A 19,952-nucleotide genomic window follows, 5' to 3' on the forward strand; every position below is an offset into this window, starting at 1 on the left:
GACCAAGTTAAAAATACCAGAGTTCCCCTTTGACCTGTTGTCACAGGCAATCCAGAGATTTGAACCAACTCATCTTAGTTTATTTATGCATATATTTTCTCTCTTTCTTTCTCTCTCTCTCTCTCCCTCTGTGTGTGTTTAAGTGTGTGTGCATCTTCCTCTACACCATCATGGTTCATGACTGTGCATAAACATAGCCTGTTAGCAGCTCCCTCCGGTGGCCTCTCCGTAGCTGAGATATACTGTTTCAGAGACAGTGGCTCCATAAAAGGACCAGTCTGGGCTTCCATCAGCCATCTATTTCATTTTATTGGAACAAAACAGAGGATCATTTCCTGAGTGCTGCATCTGGGAATCAGATATCAAGGCAAAGAAAAAAACACTGCATAGGCAGTAGACCATTTTTTCATTCTCTCCATCTCTCTCATTTCCTCCTCTCTCTCTCTCTCATTTCCTCCTCTCTCTCTCTCTCTCTCTCTCTCTCACTCGCTTTATCTTGCTATCTAGACCCCTCTCCCCCCTGGCACCCACTTTCAATTTTCTGTGACTGTTACTGCATGTGGGTGTGTGTCTGTCTGTGACTGGCAGCATATGTGTGTGCTTTGGACTCACTTCAATATCGCCTTGTGACTGAGATTCATTCTTGGATAAAACATCAATTCAATGTACAGACAGATTTCTGATCAGACTTATAAATACATTGACAAGGCCTTTCAATATCTGAGGTATTATCATAAATATTAATAGAACCGATTAACTTCACAACAAGAGACTGCTGATCCTGTGCCCAAGGACCCAAGGATTTATTAGGGGAAGGAACTCATTCATAATTAATAACAATGAAAGGATATAAAATATTCACACAGGATGTAATGGCCTCTGCCGCTGCTCTGGTGAAAAGGTAAGCTTAGAGACTATGGGAAGAAAAAAAAAACGTAATATTGCTGCCGGTTCAAAACACACAACCATAGGCACTCACAACAAAACAACATTGTTTTAAACAGCCGAATTGTACTGGTATAATATTCCATCACATAATTCAATAGTGGGACATCAATTGTATGCGTGTGTATAGTGTTCATGTTGTATGGATATTAAATTAGGCCTAGAACACACATACACACCCTTCCACATACATGCGTACAAACACACACACAGGTTTAGCAAAGACAAGCTCAAATCAGATTTATCCGAATTCCTCCCAAGTCTGGTGACATTGCAGTCTCTTACCCTACAGTGACATCGTCAGTAAGGCTATTTAACTGGCCAGCAGTGTGCAATGTAGTTGCACTGGATGGGATTTATATCTACTGAAGACCTACAAATAACCAAGGTTTCTAGGGAGCGAAGACGGAGATTCACAGCGATTAAATTCACTATCCCTACTTTATTTACTATATGTTATATCAAGCTTTCACAGCTTGTGATTTATTTATTTATTCGAAACATTCTCAAGAAACTTTTATTACCTAAATTTCTCCTAAATGTATTTCACCTATGGCTTTTTTAATACTTGGAGTAACTGCCAGAGTTTCCCTCCCTCTGAATGGTACATTATTGATTGATAACAGACATATGGCCATTACTTTGCCTTCAGCCTTTTATGTTTTTTTCTTCTACGTGGCATTATTGATGCCTGTTCTGCAAGCTGGTTTCACCTGTGGTTTACACCTGAAAGTCTGTGTTGGTGCCTACAGTTATACTTATTTGGCGGCTGCTGTATGCAACATAGTGTATGAAAGATTGATGCGTTGCTGTGTAGGACATTTTTTTTTATTTCTACTTAGTATGACTTCATGAAAACCACATAAATAATTCAAAAACAAACTGAAAGCTTTTCTTGATTCATTCTTTTAGAGCCATATTCCTTTTCTTATCAGAAATAAAGTTTGTTTTCCCAGAGGGGTTTTCGTATGTTTTTGTGTTGAATACTAGGTTGGAGGCTTTTTAGAGAGACAGACTGGACCGAGGAAAGAGAAATCCTGTGTGGCATGAAGTATAAACCAATGGTACAATCCAATAGCAACCCAATTTCCATCACTTCATCTGGCAGCATTTCAACTGATTTATAAATGCAACATGTTGTGTTCTGGTCACATGGTTTAATGACCTGTATTAACATATCCTGCAATTTCCCTATGTGCACAAAAAGCTAATTTCTCTCACTTTCTATGCATATGGTTTAATGACCTGTATTAACATATCCTGTATTTTCCCTATGCGCACCAAAAGCTTATTTCTCTCACTTTCTATGCATATGTTCATATATTTAGCTACAGTCATGCAAAATTCAGAATTGACTCTACTGAGTGATTAATGTCCTTCCTCTGTATGAACTAAAACTCACTGAAATCTTTGAGATCATTCCATGTCGCATTTATATCTTTATTCAGTATAGATACAGTATATCAGACAAAATCAACAAGAGGGTTATGGCTCATTTGAAAGTTATATCATATAAACATTTTATTTAGTGCATTTTATGTGTACAACGGATAACAAACTGGAGTATACCAGGATAAAATCCTACCTGTACATTCAGTTCTACCCTGGCATGGATTGGAGAATGCAATTCTACATGGAAGAATACACAAAGCTTTATGTCATGCAGCTATATCCCAGAGGTCCACACTGTCTCCCATGCAACACATACAAATGTTCAACGAATAAGGAAAAGCTAATGGAGCAAGGAAACAAGAATCGGCATGGCATGGCAAGTATCGGCATGGCCTAGGCAAACTGGGAGAACATGATCCTTGAGAAAGGGAATGATTTTTGAAAGCATTTCCATGGGTAATGATCTGAATGAAGCTCAGTAAAAGCGAGGAATGGTTTTCTCTCACGCGGAATACAAAGGATCTTCATCGATAGAAAACAGACACCTCTCCACCTTTTGATAAACAGTGACTTTGCCTTGGATAAGAGCGATAGTTTGTCCTTCCGAGTCTTTTTTATTTCAAAATGTCCAGGTGCATTCAGTCATAAAAATAGACATTAACGAGACACACAAAAACCTTTGACAGATTAGCATGGCATTGACCCTCTCTCCACTCGTAATACTGATTAATAGCATTCATCCTCTAGTATTCCTTGTGCTGTCCATCTGCGAAAGAATGATCAGGCTTATTAAAACTGGCTGGCATTAAAACAGTAGACTCTTCTTTGGTGTGCTGAGACAGAAGCCAAACTTCACCTAGTCATGAACAGAAAAGCTTGGAAAGGATCAGAGCTCTCTCTGAATGCTCAAACACCATGAGACCAAACATGACTAGCCAATACTTGAAGAGACAGAGAAGATGGAAGACATGCCTGCTTTCCTGACTGTCTCTCTCTCTCTCTCTCTCTCCATTTTCTAATAAGTGGCGTATTAGTTTAAATGCAAAGCAGCTAATAGCATGCTGAAGCTGTCAAAGCAGAAAATAGGAAGAACCTCACTTGCATAACTCTGAGGGGCAGACAAGAAAGAGCACGGAGCGGCAGACTTTCTGACAAGACATCTCTGGGGAGTTGGTGTCCCGGTCTATAACAAGGTTCTTGTAGAAGGGAAATTCACAGGAAATATGCTACACATGAAAAACAGGGATATTCCAGGGAGTGGTCAATCCCGCAAACATTATAATGGCTTGCTGTACGGTTATTGTCTTTGTTTTGGATGTTGTTCTTATTTTTCTTATTGTCAACATTTTTAAGTTTGTTTCAGGTGTTTTGTTCATTTTGCACTTATATCTGGTCGTCACAGTGATCTCAGGAGATTAATCAGTAGCCTTTTTGAAAATGTCCATCTCGTGGTTTGTTTGTGCTGATAGGTTAGATGGTATGTATCAGCAGGAAGTCCCGTGTGTCTTCTGGCCGTTGAGGGACTTTGAGGCCATGTCACCGTGGTTATGTCTCCTCGTGATGACTCAGCGTTTTGCCGCCGTTCAGCATGGCCGACGCGCTCCTGCTCTTCGTGGGTGTGCCGCTGCCCGAGCGCGAGAACTCAGTGAGATCGTGAAGGGACGGCTCTTTGTACAGGGCCACTGTGAGAAAGGGGAAAGGAACAGGGGGTGGGGGGAAAGGTTGCGTGAATCAGACAGAAAGGAAATCACACAAGAGAATCCCAGGGCCAGGTAAACTCAGTGGAGGTCAGACGAGAAAAAAATGTTGATGATGAAATAGTGCACTTCTCCTCACTGAGCAAGATAAGATGCAAATTACATCAGGAACTGTGATAAAGAGGCCAAATGGCTTTCATAACTTAACCTACAGACTGCTGTGATGTTTAGACATACCCTGGTTGACTCTATCAACTACATGTTGTTGTTTTTTTTACAATTAGGTTACTAGATGAGATGAAGAGAACACAACAGGTTTTCAGATACTCAAGACGTTGGAACTCACCCTTCAGAGGTTTGGGTATAAAGTGTGCGGCTGGCTTGTTCTTCTTCACGTGGTTTCCTTTCATGATCTGCCCCTCTTTGTTCAGGCCGAGGTACCAGCCTCGACCAGAATGCTGCTGCCGGTAGATCATGGAGGAGTAAGTCACGTAATAGTTCTCAAAAACAGACTCCTTGAACTTGCACTCTGGTGTGAAGTGTTCCTGGGAAAGTGAGAGCAGGAACGAGAAAGAGAGAGGAAGAGAGACATTAAACAGAGCGTGGCAAATGGTGCGGGAGACCTGTAATCTCCAGCAAGGCATGTTCAGTCAAACAGCCTTTTCTCTTTTCAACAGCCTCTCTTCACAGGAAATGGGGCTGTCAGAGGAGGAGCACCGGAGTCCTTTGTGCGTGCTGAAGCCTCTCGTCTTCAAACACAATAATAACTTTCTTGAAAAGCTGCATAAATAGTACAACAATAGACTTTGAATTAGCAATATATTTGGAGAAAGCTATTTGAATTAAAACATTTCACATGACACCCATTGTGCTTCTCTTCTGTTCAACTCAAAGTTGCACATTGTTTCAAACTGATTTGTTCATTGTGCTTTCGTGTAGGCTACAGCGCAGAGGTCTGGCTGAGTTGGCTGAGCGGGAGCCAGACATCATTCTCCAGGCTCCCTCCTTCACTCTGCCGCACAGATTAAACATTGATTCCCCTCACCGCCGTTTGAGTCAACCACTTGGATCAATAGATCTACATTCATTCACTGGTAAAAGTGTAGTCATATTAGCACAAGTGTCAGTGCCTATACACATTTTTTTTTATATATAATTCTCATGCATATTGCACATAAAACACTGGAGAGTAATGCACTACTGGCATGCTATATACCCCAGCAGTGTGTCCAAATGCTTGAACATTGCCTCAGCAATATGCAGAGTGCACACTGTGCAGTCAATATGACAGCTCCATTTCAAATAGATGGGAACAGTCATTGGCAGTCTGCTAAAATATTAATTTTGTCATAATGCATTTAATCAAAAACCGGGAGGTAGGGGAAAGGGAAGTTGCCAAATATGGATGCCGCTGTTTATAATCCCGTCATTTTAAATAAAGCAGAGTTCAGCAGGGCACTAGGGTGGGCTAACAGAGAGAAAAAACAGATAAAAGAGTAAGAGAAGCTAATATGATGATTCAATATCATTTTACAGTAATATTGAGATTAAAGGGTTTTTAATGAGTGAGTCTACTAAAAGAGAGATGAAACTTCTAGAAGCATTATGAGCAGTGTTTTGATAATCTAGAACTGATGGTAACACTGTCTGCATAGCAACATGCAGCATTTGACATTCATGTTTCTGTGGCTCAGGGTAACCATGGCAACTTTTGATTCCTACAGAATGTGATCCCTCTCATACAAATTAACCTGGGGGTCAGACGGTGAGGAGAGAGGCCAGAGAGGGTGGAAGGTGGTGGGGTATAGGGTGGGTAAGCGGTAACTGAGAGAGAAGAGGTGGTGGATGGCAGATGAAACAAACAAAAAAACAGGGAAGATGGCAAGACAAAAACTAAAAATCTTCTGACTGATCTTTACAAAACAAGACAAAATAAATATAGAACAGAGAGTAGTTTATGTAGACAAGCAAAAGCAACGAGACAGATGAACACCCGGTGGGGTGGAGAATTAGGCAAAGCCAGCACCTCTCCTCTCTGTTTGTGTGTCTGTGGTTTACGACGCCAAGAGAAAGAGAAACCCGTGCCGAGACGCTTAATCAGCAGGCTGTCCCTCAAGTGCTGTTAAAAACACACAGGCAACGTTCCTCTGATGTATTACCACTTTCAGTTCAGTGGAGTGAAGAAGGACTAGAATTCCATCTCACTTTGAGCACCTGGGGAACTGTTAATTGATATGTTTATGTATATATATAGTGAAGCATTTATATATATATATGTGTGTGTGTGTGTGTGTGTGTGTGTGTGTGTGTGTGTGTGTGTGTGTGTGTGTGTGTGTAGTGAAGTTTATTGAAGTAGCTACTGTAGGCGGAGGGTATACTTACTGAGGTGTAAAGAAAGCCCTCATTGTTCATGGCCAGGTAGAGCTTAGTCTGCACTCCTTGTATGGCCACAACTCGAAGCCCAACTGGAATGAGGTTGAACACAGCTGTAGAGTAAAGACAAGAATGTGCTAAATAACTGCAACAAAATAATTGTTATTGAAACACTTTTCTTTTCCTTCAGATATTTTTTTTTACCGTAACTGTTGTCCTCCTCTTTTGTGCCATCGATGGTCCCATCAGCTTGCAGCTGAAGATGGAAACCCTGCCGGCTGTTTAGTTTGGTCACGATCCCCTTGAGCTGGGGCTCTGGGGGGCCGAGAGGAGTCCACGGTCAGACAGACAGGATGCCAATAGGAGGAAAGGTAAACAGTTAAAGGAAGTAGGTGGCATTGCTCACAGAGATTATGATAATACACCACATGCAGTGAGATGACATGGGAAGGGGAGTCTGACAGGGATAAGTGGTAGTGGGGTAGTGGTGCCAGACTCATACTGCCATCCTCTGCCTTCTGGCACAAATCATTTCCACCAAAACTAAAAAGTGCTTGCAGAGGCAACAAACCCCTGGTTTTCCATTGCCTGCCATTTATGTTGAGGTCACTAAACTGTGCATGACCATTAATAACAAACACACCGCATACAGTACCTGCATATTTCTCCCAGGCATATCTGTCTGTACATCCATGTAACACACTGAAAAGATTCAGCTCCAGGTTCACCGTTTTATATTTCAATGATGTTCAGGTTTTCATAACGACCACATAGCCTTGACCTCTTAAAAAAACATGGAAAATATCTCCATAGAGATGAAGAGAAATTGCACAATGTTAGTCAACTGTGTCAGATCAGAACTAACTCATGACCTTTGTGCTGCATTCAGCCCTTTGTTTTAGGTCAGCCACGGCAGTGCCGTGTAGAGCCCGAGGGATCCACATTAACAGCTCTCAATGCTGGCGGAGTGGTGCATACAAAACACAAGCAACAACATCCCTTAACTGCTAACGAAAATGGAGCTATGCTGTGTAAGTTTTATTAGTTACCTTTCAGGACACCTCTGATTTCACGTGAAACAGAGCAACTAAAATAATGTTTCAGGGTTTGGTCGATGGCATTATAGTGTTCGAAACTGCGGACTGATAGTGGTGAATGTGAAGATGATAATGATGGGGTGGTTATTGTAATGACTAGGATGAAGATGAACATTTTTATGGACTGTCTTATAGAGGAAAAAAACACTCTCAGCATCAGACCTGGCCGCCTTCTCTTTCGCTTCTTTGAGCCAAATAGTTTGACGCGTGAGAATACACTCAATCTGTTCGGTTTCTCGCAGGTTCCTATGCTCTTAGCCGGGCTGCTTGCGCAGCGGCCGACATTCTCCTTCTGACGCTCCCTCAGCAGCCTCCGCTGCCGAATGAGGGAGCTGGCGATCGCCGCAGCCGTAGCCAGTTTGGCGGTTTGATATGGCAACACGTCCCAGATGGAAATTGAACCTCCTCCACTCAGCAGGCACTGTCTGTAACAGGCTAAAAGTCTCTAAACATCATTGGGTTTTATTAAAAATAAAGATCCATGTTTGCGTCCAGAAATGTGAGAGAAACAGGTCCATTTTACTTCCAATTGTCGCTCTTTTTCATAAGAGACGTGACTCCCACATTTCCTTTGACATGTAAATCAGCTTTATATATTCTGTTTTTCCTTCTTCATAGTGTCCAACAATCCCTTCTCTCTTAACGGGAGAAAAGCAGTCCTCAACAAAACGCCTCCTTATTGAACAAATTTCAGTTGTACATCCACTGCAACAGACCCAAGCATAACGCTTCATGGTGCGCACTTCTAGAGAAACAAAAAAATGCTATTTTCATGTTTTCCAGATGCCAAAACTATGAGGAATTCTTCACCAACGCCACGAACGGAGCCTTATAAGCCACTTGAAGAGCACCTGTTAACACAACGTGGAATGAAATTCATGAATTATATATCTCACCCGTGTAGCTAAGAGAGAGAGAGAGAGGGAGAGAGAGAGAGAACCTGTAAAATTGCACTAAGGGGTTCGCCGCCTTTCACCTTGCTGTTTCCTATTATGACAAGTTGTTTAAGGAAACGAGCTGTGCATCTTTCGGTTCTCGGTTTTTAGGTCGTTTGGCAAATGAACAAACATCCGTCTGCTGCAGATGTTTTTTGTCACAAAGCAGCGGGGATCTGCATAGGACGATCAGCTGTCAGAGCCCGATTTAAAAAGAACGCCCAAAATTTCGGATGAGCTCCAGAAAACTGAAAGACATGGCCAAAAATGATAAACAGTAAACGTATATTTACTGACAAATTCCAGGGTACTTCAACGAAATTCAGAATTGAAGCCACGGTCGAGATATAGCCAATGATCCGGTTTAACCAAAGATCCGACTGCAATCGTCCCGACTTCTCCCTCGTGGAGACTACGGAGTGAGCTCGTCTCTGCAGCAGCAGCTGCTATTCAGCTCACAGTAGGTCCTGCAGCAGCGGCTCAAGGGGCTGCATGCCATGGTGACAGCAAAAGAAACGTGACTGAGGTTTTCAAGAAGGCAACCTATGTAGAATGCCACAATAATACTACCAATGTTCTGTCTTAAAGCTTAAATTGCCTAATCTGTCTGGCTTTGCCTAGCACAATCAATATTCAAGGTTTGCGGAGATAACAGTTATGAGGGTAAATAATTGAGTGGGAAACGAATTATTCAATTAAAATAAATTCAGCTGCAACTACTTATTATTAGGTCGATTCGAAAACGCAGACAGCTGAAACTGCAGACAATACATTTGCCACTCCCATACTTCAGACAACTTAATGAACATTCTACATGAATGTATGACTCTTTGCCTTAACCCAAGTTGTGAGAGCACTATAGTCCCAACAAAACACAAAACGACTCAAATATATTACAAACCCTCCATTTACCCTATCGTGTCTGTCCAAATTACATAACACGAAGGTTATCTGGCTTTTCCTTGCCCCCTTGTAGACGGTGGGGATCCTATGGCGCCAGTCACAATTTTGAGCTCTATCAAAACAGTAGTACAGCTCTACAACCACATGAAGTCAAAGGTGGCAGCCGTATGTTTAGGCCAGCGTTAATTGTAGAACAACACCGAATGCTGGCTTTTGTATGTGTATTTACAACAAAAGTATGCTACGAACATTTTTTGATGTACAAAACGCTTTCAGGTATGGTAGGCGTGTCAGAACCACGGACAGCGAATGTCATCTTGACTGGCATTTTTTTCTCCTAGTAGTTTTAGACAAGGTAAAAACCTTTTCATCCTTTTCAAAACCCCCTGACACCACACCACATGTAGCCACACAGTAAAAATGTGTAGGCCTACCTGATGTGGATCTCCTTAAAGGAAAGGCCATGTCTCAGTCTAAAGCACCGGAATAGTCTTTCGGCTAGCGTAATGTTTTTGCACTGCACGAAATGTTGGCTGTGAAGGAGAGGCGCTATTCAAAAGTTAAAACTGAGAATCCTCCAGGGCAATGAATCCATTAAATCCGTGCACACGATGGTGGTACCAGATCATTATCAACCGCTCATGACGGTCCATTATGAATTTACAGAAGCTCATTAATGATTCATCTGATGGATCCAATTTCCTGATCTAGCCGTCATAAACATCTTTACAGTCACATACCACACACAGAGGCGATGAAGTTGACAGTCGCTTGCCATGGTAAACGATTTAAGGACACTGCCTTTGTTTGTCTCGCTCGTTCCAATTACATACGAACGAAAACTGACTTAAACATGGATCTACACGCCTCGTGTATTATTTGCTATTCCTAAGATAGGCTATATATCACCTGTACCATTTGTTGCGAAAAAAAAGTTCAAAATCCTAGCAGAAAGGGAAAAGGCTTGGCTGTTGAAGCCGCAGGATATTTGTTTCCGCAGCAACTAATATAATCATCTACTGATGTGATGAGGAGTGAATCTCATTTTAAATCGAGGGAATTGAATTACCCCTGCAGTATTTCCCTAACACAAAATTAAATTCAATTATTCGGCCAAACATGGATTTATTTAGCCACCCACCAATGTATCTATCCGTCGTTTCTTTCTGTCTTCCTGTGTGTAAGGCCTACATTCAAGCCCATGAATCCAGTATCCACAATTATACTCTAATACCAACATAAATAAAGAACTGACCAAGACACACACCAAATTTAACAAAAATACATCACACTGCAATTTTATATAACAAAATGTTTACAGTTTACAAATAAAAAAAGTCCTAATCGCAGAAACGTTTTCTTTTAAGATAAACTTAAGTTGGTTGTTTTGAAGCAGTTAACAACTTGTTGAATATCTGCATCATCCCTTTAAACAGGAGGAAATCCGCATGGTAGTGTGTGGTAGCCAGTCCCTAACCACTAGATGGCGCTACATTGTTATGACACAAGAGTATGCTCATTACAGCAGAGTGCTACTGAGACCGTTCATTTTGCTTTAGAAAAAAAAGTGTTTCAACTGCCAGGACCAAATATCTATACTTGTGGTATTCTGATGGGAAAATTAGTGACAAAGAGAAAAGACCCGTTGGTCAGCACGTCTGGTGTAATATATGGTCGCAATCATGGGATTCTGCACACACGGCAAACATTCTACTGTAAACTGACGCGTGCAGATTAATGGCCCTTTGTGTCACAACAGGGGGAGGAGCGCTGATCAATTACTGAATTGTAAATTCATTTATATGTTAATTCATGCAATTAATCTTTCCTAGCATTCAACTCCGCAGTTAATGGCCTGGTGACGTCAAGGCACAAACACAAATCACGCTGACCCCAATTTGACAAACTCATTTCAACTGGTGTGACATATGGTGACATGCCAGATCAAATGTGAGGGAACATGGTCCCACATGCTTTAGAAAACAAACAAACAAACAGATCGTGTGACGTTCTGGGGATGTAGATGTGCGTATGTACACAAAGGCTGTCTCCACAGAATCAGCTCTGGGACTCCAGCCGGTGGCCAGGGCTGTCATTCTAGTGTCCCACATGCTGGCTTCAGCCCATATCTATCAACCAAATTTCACTGCTGCTAATCACCCAAGACATGCATAGAGAAATCAGTGCTCCATAGTGTGTGTGTGTGTGTGTGTGTGTGTGAAGGGGGGGGTGTAGTTACCACAACGAGATAAAAGCAAATGCAATCTTGCTTGTGTTGAGCTGGTGCTGGAATAGAAGCATTGACCTGCTGCTGAAACAAACCTTCAGGAATCTTGCCTTTCCTAAAGATGATCAGCCCAATCGGAAAGCAAAAGAGTTCATGGCACTTGCATTGAAAATCGTAGTCTGTATTTCTTAAATCCAGGGATTGGAGAGAGTCCTCACGTAAAATAATGTATTCCTGGGTGTATGGAGAGTCATCTTGAACTGTTATTACATGGTAACAGAAGGGGATGTCAGAGGTATGATAATGAGCCATCACACGATGATTAATGATGATTCATTCAGACATTTACACACACACACACACACACACACACACACACACACACACACACACACACACACACACACACACACAGTAATACTATTTATTTAACATGTACTTTAAATTCATATACTAGAATGCTTAACATCCCTGATTAAATATTAATTGAAAAAGCAGTGATGTATTGACATTTGGATGCAACATGTAATTGTACTATTCGTCTTTTTCTTCCACTTTATCCTTATATGGCACACTTCCTCTAGGTACACCCAACCTATGCCAATTACGCCCAAACTAAGTGAAATGTAATATGATGAACTACTGGAAAGTCATGCAAAAACCTTACAACACCAGCAACCGCATAACTGGCACTAGGGCTGGCCGGTATGACGGTATATACCGTGCAACGGTAGAAATGTGTCTACCGGGAGAGATTTGGCTGTACAGTTTCAACCGCGGTATACTCTTATTTTGAAATACATCCTCTTATTTTGAAACTCTGACTTCCGTTACGTTAAATGACCGGACTATAGGCGGAATGATATGAATTCGCTCTTTGCACAAAACTACTCCACAAACTCCGTTGCCAATGACAGCGGCCATTACTTTTTCGCAGCAGTGAAAATCAAGACATTACAGACGTGCAAACGTTTGGGTGGCCCATTCAAATCAACAGAACTTATTAAAACATTTTGAAGAGCCGTATAATACGATACCCAGTACAATCTTTAAGCACATAATCTGCATGGACTGTCATGCCAACTTGATGAGAAATCGTCGACTGTTGGGAAAGATTCAATATTATATATTATATAATATATATATTTGCAGATTCTGTTCCACTTTTCTCAATGATGGTTATTAGTGCTGTCAGTCTAACACGTTATTAACGGCAATCAATTAACTGCAATCAATTTTTTTATCGCGTGATTAACGCGTTGTTAAAAAAAAAAAACCATTACGTTTGAGTGAATGGTGAGCGCGATACGGCTAAATGGATGATTCAAAGCTTCTGAATATAAAGTTTACCTTTAAAAGTTGTGTTGCTTCACTGTTGTCGGAAAATGTCAACAGGTAGCTGGCTGAAAGCACAGAAGTAGTAGGCTTACCTTTTATTGGTAACCTAACTGTTACAGTTCATTGTTTTTTAAATAAGAGGCCTGACTTCTATGTTCACAGTCAACTTGAAAAAAAGAAAATATTAAGCCATGGTTTAACTGCACTATAGGCGGAGTCCTTGTTAATCTGAAATGTGCACTTTTTAATTTTATTTTGTACCGCCCTGTTTGGCATTGTTGTTTTTCAATAAAATAAAACATTGCATAAAGCAAGCCAATCCACTTTTCCATGTTGATGAAAGCATTAAAATAAAATAAAAATTATGGAAAAAAATGATTGAAGGGCAATTTAAAATAGATAAAAATTGTGATTAATCGTGATTTATTATGAGTTAACTATGACAAAAATGCGATTAATCGCGATTAAATATTTTAATCGTTTGACAGCACTAATGGTTATATATTAGTAGTTAAAGATGCAATATTTCCATAGATTAGATTACTTTTCAGCATTTCAAAGTGAAGGAGCTGTGGGAGCACAAGAACAGTGAGCGTCTAGCAGCGATTATCATAGACATGTAGCCTATGTCTATGGCGATTATAGCTTAACTATCTAGATTCTAAGTATGGCGACAAACTTTTTTCAAGACTTTGGTACACCACGTAGATCATAAACCCTTGAATATAAAAACGAAATCGGTTGAGAAATGTAAACGCTAATGTGCTTTTTATCCAGAAAAAACACATCTCCATTATTTACTTGCGTTTGTTTACAGGACAGTCTTCACCTCAGCAATAGGCCAGTGACGTTAGCACGTTGCACCAACGGGCTGAAGCGGTCAATGGGGCGTATGTGTAATGGCCAACTTCTTAATTTTCTTATTTTTATATGTGGCCATATAAAAACAAAATTCTCATCCTTATTGCGTTAACATATGAGCAAACATTGAAAAGAAAGTTTTTTAACACTTGATTTATCTTCTGAAAGTACATTAAAGAACCACTGAAAGCCACAAGCGCTGGACTTATTGCCACTACATGCACTTTGTTTTTAATCTTACTACTTAAACATTTAATGGAAACGCTCAGTACAAAGTAGGCCTATACTGGCCACGATTGCTTAGGCCAATAGCCTATTAAGGCAGTATTGTTTCTGCCACTTAGTGTTCATAAGGGACAATAAATAAATGATCATTCTGTATAGCCTATGTCTGTGGACACATTTAGCCACCGCTGAAATGTCCTCTTTTTCACAAACTCGAATCTGGTCAACCTACATAAAATATACTGTGATATATACCGTAACCGTGATATAAAATTACAAATACCGTGATAGAAGATTTTGGCCATATCGCCCAGCCCTAACTGGCACTGATAAAATGCTAGCTAGAATGCAAACGCATGTCTTTTGGCAATATAGTCGGTGATGTAGTGCTGTAAAAGCTTTTTTTATGTCAGAGTGCTCCAACCTGTTGATAATGCAATGCAAAAGCATAATATAGCACAACATGAATGTCCCCAAGTTGACAGATCGTCACACCCCTCAACTGTCTGGTTTTCTTACCCCCTCTTACACAAGATTACACAAAATATCAGTTCAGCCTGTCTTTAGTAAAGGATTTGTAGGTTCTCAAAGTATCATTTTTAAAGCCTTGTCGCTGAATATTTTACAAGAAAAATATGGGTTTATACTATGTAGTGCCCTTGTCATATCTGTAACCAGACTATTATAAGTGTAGTGTATTAAAGGCCAACATACAGAGTGACAATATGTGAAAGCATATTGATAGTTTGTTTTTGCTTATACTAGGGTAAGTGTTAGGATTATGATTGGTCTTAAGGTGTAATATAAAATAACACCCAAAGACTCTCCCCACACCTGCACTTTATAGGATGTATAAATCCATATGGAATGTGACTTGTTCATTTTAGTTTTAAAACCTTAACTTGACCTTACATAACCCCGAAGAGACAGCTGTATTTGAACGACTGTACAGACAGGGGGCAGTGTGGCTGTCTTTACATCCTAACTGGTCTACTGAGACTAAACAAGTATAAGCATGGCCTTGGTCTGAGGAGAGAGAGAGAGAGCTGAGAGGAATGGTGATTCAACATGAGAGATCTCCTCTAATCAACTCAAGGCTATCATGGCACCAAGGCCAGGGGCTCAGGGGTGGGTGACAAGCCATCTGTCTCTGAGTGTGAGCATGAACGTGCACACTGTGTGTGTGTGTGTGTGTGTGTGTGTGTGTGTGTGTGTGTGTGTGTGTGTGTGTGTGTGTGTGTGTGTGTGTGTGTGTCTGTGTGTGTCTGTGTGCACAGTATGTTTGCGTGTGTGTTTGTATGTGCATCATGGAGCTAGAGAGCAAAGAAGAGGATTGTGAGAGTGATTTATCTGCATTTATCACCAGCTTTCATGGATTGGTGAGAGCATTTGCTAAAAATAAATGCATTAATGGATTATCTTAGAAGATGACAACATGTTTTTCATTTTATTTATTATTTTTTTATTTTATTTATCTTTTAAGGTGGGGGGGGGGGGGGGGCTTTACCCCTATTTTAGTTGACTTTTACTTTAACAGCTGTATTTCACTGGAATGCAGTATCCCACAGACTACAAAAATGAAATAGCTTAATTTACATGCGGAATTTGAAAGTACACATAAAATGTGTAAATACCAGATTTTGTAAGAAATTTTAATTCCATTTTATACATAACCTACTGTAGGCCCCAAATGCATAAACATTTTATCACTGGCTTCATCTACACCCTTACATTTCGTTTTTCAAGTTGTGGTGTACATTAGAAGGGTTAGACAAACGCACCTCACACAAATGCTGTGACATTGCATCTCCTTCATTATTCATCAGTCCTTTATGAAAAATTCACTCGAACATCGTTCTTCCAAAAAAGGATCACAAAAATACTCCCAACTACTCAGCACCATTCAGAACTCTTTTGATTTCATGCAAGTGATGGATAGAGGATTAATAAGTCAACAGACACAACTATTTCGATATTTAAACATGTAATTTACCTACTTTATCAGCATTTGACAATGTGCAATACGCACATTGAAAAAATACAAATAAAACCGAGAGTGGCATGACCAAAATAGGATGAGATAGGCTTACTTCCACTTCTGTGTAAGTAGGTAACGGAAGAAGCTAACTATTTTGTGAAGATTAGTAAGAATGTAAACTTGTGTAGAATACTTTATTTATCTATCTTTTCCCCTGGTAGTTTTCTATACTTAAACAGATGACACATCGTTTACGTACAGAGAGAAAAGAAATTCTTTGAAAACTTTACTTTAATTATTTCATATTATACTGGCTACTGAAGTAACCTATTTAATTTCATTCATCAAGGATAAAAAATGTTTTTTACTGTTTGGTGTGGGATCCAACTATAAGTTATGGGGAAGTTTGAATTACTTCACATGAAGGTGTGACATCCTGTCCCTCTCTTAGAAAGCAATTAAAAGTTACACCTTACGAATGGAGAGGTTTTCTAGTTCATTAACCCACACGGTGACCTCTGTTATACATATGCCCTACACCACATGATGTAATGGACTTTAATGAGTCGGTCCGTATAGCAGCTTAATCAAGTTTAATCCTTGCCATAGATATAAACAAAATATCCTCTAATGGTCTGTGACAAATACAGTAGCGGTAAAAAGAGTTCAGTCGGGATAGAGAGACAGTTCGAACACCTTAAATAACTTACAATTGTGGCAAGCTTGATCTGACATTTTTGCTCTGCATATGCCTAGTAGCCTCATCTTTGATGGTGGAAAATGTTGTATTCCACTCCAGTCTAAAGATATCGGCCTAAGTTGTTTTGCATGGCTAAGCTTTTGGCTTCACCACCTCCCTTTTACATTGAATATCTTATTTGACTTATATAAACTGAGCTTGAATGATTGTGATCTTTAATATGCGCTCTCCAAAATGACACATTTCAAGACTTGGTGGCCTTCAAGGTCATCGTGGTATCTACACAAACGTGCAAGGTGGTCAGATGGCAACAGTTGGAACACCCATTCTTTCAAATGTTGTTAGGCCGATACAAATGAATCATACTACAACAGTTTTATGCTGATAACATCTGTGAAGATGGATACATTTTTTTATTTTTTTTATTTGAGCTGCCTGCCAATAACTGGCATATGTGTAACATGAAGGATATAAATATATCAGGAATTAAATATAAGGTGTTTTTGTGTCGCTGGTGCTGTTCCAACTAATCCCATATACAACTTGGGAAAAAAAAGTAGCCTACTCCTTGTGTTTACGAGCTAAATTGGAAAATTTGATCTACTTATAGATATTATTGACCATCACTTTTTTTAGTGGACATTAAATATCATATAAAAAATAACGTTTTCGGTTAGGCTACTATAGTTTTTGTGTGACAATGCAAAAAACAAGTGTCAACTCTAGGCTACTAGTTATATCTATTTCTCTCTCTCTCCCTCTCTATCTATCAGCTGTGACAAGCAACAGAAATAAAGATCTGTAACGCAGTTGGGCAAATGCTTAGGTCAATACCGTAAATTATATACATCTCGCAAGCGTAGCCTAGACGCAAAATAGAAACGATCCATCTTTTTATGGGGGCTACTCCCCTCTCCTTTGTCTCCATGGCAATATTACCCAGATTGCATTGCGAAAGAGAGCGCGGTGATTCTACAACCCTGGCTGGAAAGAAAATGCAAAACAATACGCTATCAACCGAAAACGATGTTAATAGTTCAATATATAGGGTATACAATTAACAACAACCTACCTTACATTTACAATCAAATTATAGAATTGACATAGTAATGCTTAATGTTTCTTGTTGAACTACGATGTATTGTTCACAACATAACATGCTTATGTGACTGTAGGCTACTATCCCAACTAAAAACCTGAATCAATTTGACAATATAGTACCTCTTAGGGAAAGACTTTTTCCCGATTCTTTGTCAAGTTTTGGAGTAGCCCAAGCAACACCCACCACATGCCATCGTATATTTTGGCAAGGACTGTGATCTCAAAATATTGACGTTAGCAATGGTAGTGCACAGAGTTACATATAGGATAGGTAGCCTATTAAGTAGGCGTTAAGTAGAATATAAAAATACATTGAGCCATTTTGCACCTATTCATTCGGTTGAGAATCTGAAACTTGTGGTTTCGATGCGCACCTGAGCGCTAAACAATTTGAAGCATGTGGTCTTACCTTTGCTTGCATCCTTGTCATCTTTAGGCTTTATCGCTTTCATAGATCCTAGTTTGTTTTGCAGAGTTCCAGGGTTAAACTAGGCGTCCCGGCAATTTCACGAAGTATTGTTCCTTCTCAGTCCTTTGGTTGTCAAGCCTGCGCGTTTACCCACTTGGACTCTGAAACCAGCGCGCAATTCAAGAAATGAAGGGTTCGGTTAGCACCCTGATGATAAAAACCATGAAGTAAGGATATCATTTTAATCTAAAAATTCCACGATATGAATAGAGTTACGTGCAGCCCGCTGTGGTACTGTAGACAAATTATTTATTCAATATGTTAGTATAGTCAAAACAAGATGAAGCGTGCAAAATCAATAACATAGCCTATCATTTAGATTACATTTCCTTTCGCTTACCTTAACCACGGTCTACGGCCTAGCAATTGCAACGGAAGAACATGCGTTAAACACGGTCTGTTTTGAGTCCAAACATGACAAGAGCGAAACAGCATGGAGAGTAGTGTCAGGGAGAATCATTCACTCCCGCCCGCTGTCAAAACGCCATACGCACGGAAATTCAATAAATCCGGTTTGAGAGCGAAGTTGATTTTTCTTAATTGTTGGTGAAACGGAGTGGTCAGCACTGAAGTGCTTCCAGAGAAAAGAAAAAGTAGCCTATTGACACTACGAATGGTGCTGACAGCTTGCATGCACATGGCGGGTAGAAGCCCGTTTTACTCACGTCTTCACAATCGCGATGTTGGTGAGGATGGTGATGTAGTCTGTGATGGGAATGATCCCTCCTACAGTGCCTGAAGCCTACGCTTGGAGTAGATCACATGCACACTATGTTGAAGCACGGGCAGTAAAAACAATTTCAGTGGTTTAAAACACAATTTCATTTTAAACGGCAGTAGTTTATAACATTACTTCCCGACACAAATGACAGTTTGGGGAATGGCTCACGGATGAATTCATTTGACCATTGAGGTTATTTGATTAATCTTCTGCAGCAATACCTCAGAAGACACAACAGGTGCAGGCTCACCTAATGCAATTGGTTGGCTGAACCCACAGGAGTTTGTTTGGGGGTGGGGTGGAGTGAGAGGAGTGGTGTGGTGTGCTGTGCCATCTCAAAAATGAAAGTAAAGGAATAAAATCACAAACAACATACTAAATAGTGCAATTAACTGAAACTATTAAGACTGATGGCTGGTAAGTTTTTAGAAATATAGCCCTTTAGTTCCATGATGTTTACATCTTATAACCTGCCCTTGGGCTTATTTAATATTGTTTTACAGGCCAATTTTGCAGTCTCCATAAGCAACTGCAGTGATAACTGTGTTTGTTTTGTATTACTTCATTTCTTAATTGGCTCCCTTTGATTTAACGATATTCACCCTGGAGTGAAGCTCTTAGTGGTCTGTAATAGTTTATCCTGCCACTGAACTTCACGACTAGCATCAGTGGTGCTGCCCAGATCCCACCCCCTCTCACCTCATTACAGTCTGGCCTGTCACTGCAAACAGTCAGCTCTGAATCACAGAGCCACGTGGCTGACCTTTCATGTGGAATTATTCTAGAACCTTCAGTCGGCTTTTACTCTTGACCTGTGAGCATTCCAAACACACCCCCCAAGTACTGTGTTTTATGAGACTGCAGAGTCTTTGTCACTCACTCATAGTTCAGGATGCGTGTCTGCGCTGTGCTTCCTTCAAGGGCTGTACTAGAAATAGTCAGAGTGAATCTTCCCGAATTTTAAAAATGTTGACCTGTATAATATTTTGC

The 19,952-nt window shown here is 40.2% G+C and overlaps 1 protein-coding gene across 2 annotated transcripts; it reads right to left on the minus strand.

The window, feature by feature from the left end:
• Window positions 1–3,815: 3,815 nt before the first annotated feature.
• On the minus strand, window positions 3,816–18,224 carry fgf13b (fibroblast growth factor 13b; the record flags this gene model as incomplete). 2 transcript variants are annotated; one of them, XM_080832423.1, is made up of 5 exons in its annotated part: window positions 3,816–4,019; window positions 4,381–4,579; window positions 6,417–6,520; window positions 6,612–6,722; window positions 18,182–18,224. In XM_080832423.1, 5 exons carry the CDS (start codon window positions 18,222–18,224, stop codon window positions 3,883–3,885), a joined length of 594 nt encoding a protein of 197 aa, XP_080688549.1. In that variant the 3' UTR covers window positions 3,816–3,882. The 2 variants fall into 2 exon arrangements, with proteins under 2 accessions (XP_080688549.1, XP_080688550.1); XM_080832424.1 differs by lacking the exon at window positions 18,182–18,224 and adding an exon at window positions 9,777–9,807.
• Window positions 18,225–19,952: the final 1,728 nt, after the last annotated feature.

The sequence above is a fragment of the Sprattus sprattus genome (genome assembly GCF_963457725.1).
Source record: "Sprattus sprattus genome assembly, chromosome: 1".
NCBI classification, from domain to species: domain Eukaryota; kingdom Metazoa; phylum Chordata; class Actinopteri; order Clupeiformes; family Clupeidae; genus Sprattus; species Sprattus sprattus.